This window comes from Macrobrachium rosenbergii, unplaced genomic scaffold (assembly GCF_040412425.1).
Source record: "Macrobrachium rosenbergii isolate ZJJX-2024 unplaced genomic scaffold, ASM4041242v1 13913, whole genome shotgun sequence".
NCBI classification, from domain to species: Eukaryota; Metazoa; Arthropoda; class Malacostraca; order Decapoda; family Palaemonidae; genus Macrobrachium; species Macrobrachium rosenbergii.
The window spans coordinates 769,024-777,500 of NW_027100727.1; the positions used below are offsets into that span (position 1 = coordinate 769,024).

At 38.4% G+C, this 8,477-nt stretch overlaps 1 protein-coding gene across 1 annotated transcript; it reads left to right on the forward strand.

The window, feature by feature from the left end:
- The first annotated feature begins 3,571 nt into the window (after window positions 1-3,571).
- Window positions 3,572-6,332, forward strand: LOC136838062 (uncharacterized). Its single transcript, XM_067102908.1, has 2 exons — window positions 3,572-3,670; window positions 3,807-6,332. The coding sequence occupies exon 2, from the start codon at window positions 4,833-4,835 to the stop codon at window positions 5,940-5,942; it is 1,110 nt and encodes a 369-aa protein (XP_066959009.1). The 5' UTR covers window positions 3,572-3,670; window positions 3,807-4,832; the 3' UTR covers window positions 5,943-6,332.
- The last annotated feature ends 2,145 nt before the right edge of the window (window positions 6,333-8,477 follow it).

An 8,477-nucleotide genomic window follows, 5' to 3' on the forward strand; every position in this document is an offset into this window, starting at 1 on the left:
TTCAGTGTTTGTGTCTGTAGATCCTTCTTAGACATGAGAACGTCACTGAAATGGCATAGAAAATAGTCCTGGCAGCTGTAGGTGACATCATGGCGGAAGCAGGAAGCTGGGCACATCTTTTGGCATGCGTGACCTTGAGAATAGGCTTCGGGAAATCCGGTGACACTATGGCAAGGGCTCAGCAATGTCCACGGGAAAGAAGGGCTGTCTGGATACCCTCGTGCACATGTATGATTGCTAAGCATGACTTGTTGCTAAGGCGAAGTGTCGCCTGGAAGCATCCAACAGCTGGTGTCATAGGGGATCCATCTGCAGTTACAACATCCGTCATGGGTGGAGGTGAAAGTCTTGTCCTGGGTATGCAGAGTTCATCCAAATGTTTAGTGCCAATCACTGTGATGTCTGCTCCTGCATCAGGAATTAGCTGGAGATGTGATGAGATATCGCCAAATGAAATGGAGACAGTGACTTGTGTGGGGGACTCATTATCTGCGTTGGCACCCACGAGACGGCAGCTGGTGCTTGACTTAGTAGGTGGTGAGAGGCAATTTCCACTTGTGCTTGAAGGTGAGGTTGCATCCACAGTCTTATTCATCTTGGAAGACCTGCACACCTTCTCGAGATGTCCCTTTTTCTGGCAGGTATTGCACTTAGCATCCTTAGCAGGGCATTTCTGAGAGTGAGGCCAGTGACCTGTACGTCCGCAGTTATTGCAGGTGGCACTCTTGGCTGGGCATTGTCCAGAGTCATGCTTGCGGGAACAGTATTGACAAGGGTCACTGTTAGAAGACTGGTGAGAGCGTTGGTCCGGTGATCGATGAGAAGTCCTCTTCTGTAGGCGCTGGTTCCTCTTGTATGAAGACACTGCACTAACTTGGCTAGGTGAGGATGTAATAGCTGATGCAGTCGCACGTGCAGATTCAAAGGTGCGGCAGCAGGTCACAAACTCTGCGAGGGTAGATGAGGGTTGGAGTGGGATAAGGCGTTGTATTAACTCTTCATCTCTTACGCCCATCAAAATTACCATCTGCAATTGCCGTTCAGCGCAGGAAGCGGGGTTGCCAGTGCATAAGTCCACTTCGTCAGCGAGATCCTTAAGGCGTGCATAGTAGTCTGCAAACGATTCTCCCACAGCTTGTTTGCAGGATAACAATTCCCTACGTCGTAATGCTTCGTTTCTAAGACTGCGAAAGTGCTTCTGTAATGCATCCAAGACTTCTGTAAGAGAGAGTGATGTGTCGGGAGGGATGCTCAATGTATGCGTTAGCAGACGTTGGACGTCCAGGGAGATGCAGGTCCTCAGGTGGATTAACTGGGAGGCTTGATGTAATTTATCAAGTCCAACTAAGGCTGCGTAGTCCTCAAAACGAAGTCTCCATTGGCGAAATGCTTGGTACGTTGCATCTTGTTGCAAAAGAGGTGGGGGGTGGACTGTAGGCTTGCTAGAAACTGTAGGTGTATGCACAGCAATGCTAGAGGTTGGGGCAACAGGTGTGACAGGGGTTGCAGATGTAGTATCAGGTTGCTGGGGTTGCGATGACGTAATCTGTCCTGATAGCAATTCGAAAAGAGCCATGAAACGCTGGTTATCTTCCTGTCGTGATTGCTTCATTTGCTGTCTGAAGGTCTGCTCCTCATGTCTCCGTCGCTCTTGCTCTTGTAAGCTGGAAGTCTGAAGAAAATGAATCAGATGTAATATATCATTGCCGTGGTCTCCTGGCCTATTGGGAGTCAGGGGAGGCGGTAGTGTAGAGCTGGTACTGTCATCAGCGGCTGCGAGATGCATTGGTCCGTCGTCTCCCATCGGTTCCTTTGTCTGACTGTCTGTCTGATCAGTCAACTCAATCAGCTGTTCCTCTTGCTGAGCCATGTTGAGTCGGGTATTGTAAGATAGCTTAGACTGTGCAGAGTGCTAGGAAAATAATCAATTCACTGTATGTAAGCGAAGAAATACACAAGGAGTGATTGAAAATAAAAGATTCTGTTGTGGTATTTGCAGAACGAAGTATTCAGGCAACGAGTGAGTGAGTGAGTGGCGCGTGCGTGTGTGTGTTGTCTCGGTGGGGCGGGATGTGCTGGGTCTCTGAGCGGGGTAGGGTGGGGACTGGGTAGGTGGAGCTTGAAGGCGAAGCTCGCTGCTGTTGCTCGCTGTCGCTGCCCGCTAGCCTGGGCCTGGCTACCACCTCAGTCTCCCTCGATGCATGATAGGAGGCGGACGTTCAGTATGTCGATGAAAGCATGCCAGAATTCAAATATTCCTGCTTGAAACTTGTGATGGCACGATCACGGAATACCACACTGCACTACAATACACTACACTCTAAACCTTGCACTGCACAAACACTATATCACTCCTGAAGACACTATAATGCACTGCTGCAGACACTGGCCTGAAAATCCTGAGTCACTGTATGAATCCAATGTGCTTGAGACATAAACACTGCGTAATGGCGGTCGTCGTCTTGGATTCCAATGTGAATCGGCTGAGATCTGTCACGGGAAATACTCACTGCGCCATGTGGGTTGGAGCCCTACCACATACGTCCATGTAATGGATGGAACGAAGGGTGATGAAATAATACTGTAGGTTCTTTAAAATCCTGTATATTGACAGATATACAGCGGCGTGAGGCGGGAGGAAGATCCGTACATCACGACAGAGTGACCACAGGACAGTAACTAACTATGCATCATATAAATGGCGGGAAACAATAGCGGTGTTGCCGCATGTAATTACATTGTTGCCACGATGTGTAACATAGCTAATGGTTTACAAGTATTACATTAAATAACACCAGAATAAATGATAATGTGCATAACATTAAGTAAATAAAGTATATCCCTGAAAATACATTATACACATGAGTGCATGTAATTGTATGTGCACTGTAATAGTATATGATATCTATACAGTTTATAGCTAGGGGGGGTATCGCATGATGTTAATATTGGTCTGGTGGGAAGTCCATCTTTGCGGACTTTTGGCAAAACATATAAAACTCCAGAGGAACCACCAGTACTCGGTAAAGTTTGTTATATGTCATTTGAGATCATTTTTTTTATCTAATAAAGACTTAAAAACCTGTTAATTTTGTCTTCATTTCTAAAAATAGTATTATCATTTAAAATGTTTTCTACCTTGTGAATATATTCATTCTTATATATATATATATATATGTATATATATATATATATATATATATATATATATATATATATATATATATATATATATATATATATATATATATATATATATATATATATAAGCAAATCCCTCAGGAAAATGATTTTTGCGAAGTTCAGTACTGTCGCTTTCACATTTATTAACGCATCGTTGTGTCCCGACGATGCGTTAATAAACGTTAAAGCGCTTGGTACTGAACTTCTGCCTGTCAGTTCCCTGTAGGATTCGCTTATACACTGAAGTCACGTGCATGTACTGTGATTTTTTAAATATATATATGTCAGGTATTTCCTTTCTTAAAACTAGAATCTGAGTGTTGGTTGTCCATTCTATCATCCTTGGGTGTTGTTTGCATTCGCTTTAATAGATGGCGTTGGTTGTTCTGTTCGTTATTTTAGTGTCCTTGGTATTACTTATTGTTTACTTTTGATTTACTTTCCAAGTGATAGCCACTACCTTACGAACCTCGCAACCTTTCACATGGTAAGAAGTGATTTGCTCTTTGTTGTATACCTTATGTTCTATGCAAATAATTATTATGTAAAGCTATTATGGTTTAATAGTGATATGTTAACAGTGACTTTTGTTCTAAGCTATTGTTTGTTTATTTATTTTTCAGACACTCTACCTTACCTTGCCTTGCCTGACATTATCTTGCCTTATGGTGTCTTGCCTGTTTGACATCTTGTCTTAACTTGTATGACCTGTTGGATGTACCATTTTACTTACCTGGTGCAAGATCTGTCATCATGGATCTACCATCTTCAGCCATCTAGACAATTTCAAGAGTGTACCCACATTCCAACCTACGTGTCATCTATTACTATTATAAGTTATTCTATTTATTGTTAATAAATGAATAATTTTTATAATTCTTTTTACTTGATACCAGTCTAGCCAAAGTGTTAGGTAACAAGCGCCTAATTCTTTTCCATCCATGCAAATAAAAGCTTTACAATTGGGGCAGTGGGTAGGATTATTTGCAGAGTTGCTAGACTGTTTAACTTATGTATAATTTATATTTACAGTTTACTGCTGACAACTATGTGAACTTCGTTACCTGTGAAGGTTGGTGGATTTCATTTAAGTGTTTTGCAAGGTTTGTGGCCTATTACTGGAAGTAATATCACTGGAGTTAAGGTAAAGTTATGTCTATGTTGTTTCTTTTGTGTCTGGCAAGTTGTCGTGTGAAAGCGCTTTATTTAAAGTGGAATAAATTTTCGTTGTAGTGCAATATAAATTTGTATTTGTTCGTGTAGTCATATTACGTTCTAGGAAAAGGTTGAGGTCGGGAAGTGAATTAGAAACTGTATCATTATCCTATTAATTCTAGCTAATTCAGTCTTAATGATTGTAGGGCTTGTTAGGGGTAATGTTAGTTTAATATTCCTTTGAGTTCCGATTGTTTTCTCATCCTTGAATATTCCTATTGTGTATTCAGTTTCCTTATGCTAGTTATTTTTTTGGCATGGAAATTTTTTGTCATTGATGGTGGAAAACCCATAATAGACACTGGTAATCATTGAAATACTTCTTTTAAAGTTTAGTTCATGATTAGCCATATTTCATAATTTAATGTTTTGCTAATACTTATTATGAAGTGTTGTTGTTTTTTTTATTAACTGTATGCTTACCCATCATTATTATGGATCTTAGTGATTTGATGGATAAGGCTATTAAGCTTGGTATGAAAACTGCTGAAGCTGAGGAATTTATAGCAAAGCAACAGGCTAGAGAGGATAGAGTAGCTGAGAGAGAGGAGAAAAGGTTTCAGTTAGAGTTGGCAGAAAAGGAGAAAGATAGGATATTTAAATTGGAATGTCTTAAGAGAGAAAGGGAGGAGAAGGAGGAAGTCAGGAAACATGAGTTAACCAAAGCAGAGTTGAGAAATAGTGGTGCTATAGGTGGTGTAGGTAGCGAGAATGTAATATCTTTGCCAAAAATTCCCCCCTTTGATGAGAAAACTGATGAAATTGATGTGTACATGAATAGATTTGAGAAATTAGCTGGATTTCGTAAATGGGAGCAGGAAGACTATGGTATTATGTTAGGCACGTTATTAAGGGGACGAGCTTTGAAAGTGTACTGTGGACTTGACCCTGCTATTGCAAATAATTATCAGGAATTGAAGGCAGCCTTATTGAAAGCGTTTCAGGTCAATCCTCAGGTATATCGAAAGAAATTTAGAGAGGGATTTATTGAAACCAATGAAAGCTTTGTGCAGTATTCATATAGACTAAGACAGAATTTTGATAAGTGGTTGCAATTAGCTAATGTTAATAAATCTTATGATGATGTCTGTGATTTTATGATTATGGATCAATTGTTGGCTAATAGTTCAAGGGATTTACGAACATTTCTTTTAGAAAGGGTTTGTAAAAATTCTCATGAAATGGCGTTAGCTGCTGATAGGTATCTGATTGCTCACGGAATTAATAAATGTAGAAATTTTAAATTTAAGTCTGATAAATGTTCAAAGTTAGGAACGCAACCTAAATCTGATAAAGTAGGTGTTGATAATCTTAAAACATTGCAGTGCCACCTATGTAAAGAAATTGGGCATATTAAACCCAATTGTCCAAATAATCCTGTTAATTTTGCTCAGTCTAAATCTTCTAATAAAAATATTCCTAAGATCAGTATCGCTCTAGCTAGTGAAGAAAAACCCAAGAATGCTATTGTGGATGAGAAAGGAAGAGTTTTTAACAAAACAGTAGAGGTCTTGTTTGATACTGGGTGTAATAGCTGTTCTTAACGAAACTTTGATTCCAACACGTTATCTCAGTAAGGCTAAAACTGTGAAGGTGTATAATTTCATGGGTGTTCCAATATATCTACCCAAAATTAGATGTTACATTAGAAGTAAATTCTTTTCCGGTAGAGTAAATGCTATCGTAGCACCAATTAAATGTTCTGATGTAATTGTTGGGTTAATACCTGGATTGAAACATCACATACAGGCAGGAATAGAATTGTTGAGTAAAATACCTGTGCCAGATAACGAATTAGATGTAAATAAGTTACATGTTAATGTGGTTACAAGAGAACAGAGTCTTAGGAAAACTACATTAAAACCTTTGTCTGATGTCTTGTCTGAAGTTCAAGTAAATCCAGTAGATTTTAGTAATAAACAGTGGACATGTGATTCTCTGAAGTCAATTAGGAAAAACTTGAAGGAGGATGAAGAAATAACTTGCAAAAGGAGAGTTGTTAAGTATGTAGTAAATAATAACGTGATTTTTCGTAAATGTGTGCAAAGTAAAAATCAGCTAGATGTTGGTAAAATGCAAATTGTAGTTCCTCTCAGGTATAGAGAGATAGTTATGAAACTTGCACATGAATCACTTATTTCTGGTCATTTTCTTCTAGGAAAACTATTGACAAAGTGCTTGGTAAATTTTATTGGCCGAGGGCTAGTGCAGAGACTGATAGATATTGTAAGTCTTGTCATAAATGTCAGAAATTTGGGAAAAGAGTAAAGAAAGTGTCTTTGTGTAAAATGCCTATAGTTTCTGAACCATTCAGTAGAGTGGCTATTGATATTGTGGGTCCGATTGTTCCAGCCTCAAGTCGTGGTCACAAGTATATTCTTACAATAATTGATTTAGCTACACGCTACCCTGAAGCTGTACCTCTCAGAAATATTGATACTATTACTATAGCCGAAAGTTTAGTAGAAGTATTTTGTAGAGTTGGGGTACCAAAAGAAATACTAAGCGACAGGGGAACTCAGTTTAAGTCAGATCTCATGGCAGAAATACATAGATTACTATCAATTAGAGCTTTATTCACAAGCCCATATCATGCTGCATGTAATGGAACTGTAGAACGGATGAATGGTGTACTTAAAAATATGTTAAAGAAAGTTTGTAGTGATCATCCAACAGAATGGGACCGGTATATTCCTGTTGTTCTTTTCGCTTATCGTGAAATTCCCAACGATACTTTAAAGTTTAGCCCATTTGCACTTTTGTATGGACGTAGTGTCCGTGGCCCTTTAACAATCCTTCATGAATTGGTTGCTGGTAACAATGCTGATGATGAAATCAAAACTACTTACCAGTATGTTTTAGATCTGCGTTCTCGATTGCAAGAGATGGCCCAGATTGCAGCTAGTAACGCTGAAATAAATTCACGTAAATATAAAGAGTATTTTGATTGTAAAGCAAAGCCAAGAAAGTTTGTTGAGGGAGATGAAGTTCTAATCATGTTGCCAAATAATACAAACAAATTTCTAATGCAGTGGAAAGGACCTTATGTGATTAATCGTTGCCATAGTAATGGAGTTGACTACTTTGTAAAAGTAGGAAATAATCTTAAACTGTATCATGCCAATATGTTGAAGAAGTACTTTAGAAGGAAGATTGTAAATGTTATTCAAAAAGCAGTAGAAGAGGTCAAAACTTCAAATGGTTTGTTTGGTAATGTTAACTTTGAGGTTGTTAATGTTGGAGAACCTGTTTCAGATCTATGTGATATAGAATATCTGGAGGTTGATAAAACCAGTTATCAAATAAGTAAAGATCTTAAAAATTCTCAAACTGATGAACTTGTTAATGTTTTGGATAAGTTTCATGATGCAATTAGTGATAGACCTGGAGTTGCTAGATATATGGAACATGATATTAAATTGACCTCTAATATTCCAGTTCTTGCTAAACCTTATCCTGTTCCAATTAGTTTAACTGATGAATTTAACAATCAGGTTGATCAAATGCTCTCATTGGATATAATTGAACAATCTAATTCTCCATATTGTTCCCCAGTTGTCTTCGTTAAGAAGCAAGATGGATCTTTGAGATTGTGTGCTGACTTTCGAAGTCTTAATGAAATAACCGTAATTGATGCCGAACCCATGCCACGTATGAATGAATCTTTACATAAGCTTGCTAATAAAGTCTATTTTACAGAGCTTGATTTGTCAAAAGGATACTGGCAGGAACCCTTAACTTTAGAAAGCAGAAAGTATACTGCATTTGCAACAAGGTATGGTTTGATGCAATTCAAGAAGATGCCGTTTGGACTTAGCACATCTTGTTCAACTTTTGTTAGACTTATGAGAAAAATCTTGGCTGGTTTGGAAAATACTACATGTTATTTTGATAATGTCCTTATTTATAGTAATAATTGGTCAGATCATATAGTTCATCTTAAAAATGTTTTGTTAAGATTAAGAGAACATGGATTAACAGTTGGCCCTAAGAAATGCTTCTTTGCTTATAAGAAAATTAAGTATTTAGGATATTCTCTTGGTAACAATTCTTTAACACCTCTTGATAATAGAATTGCC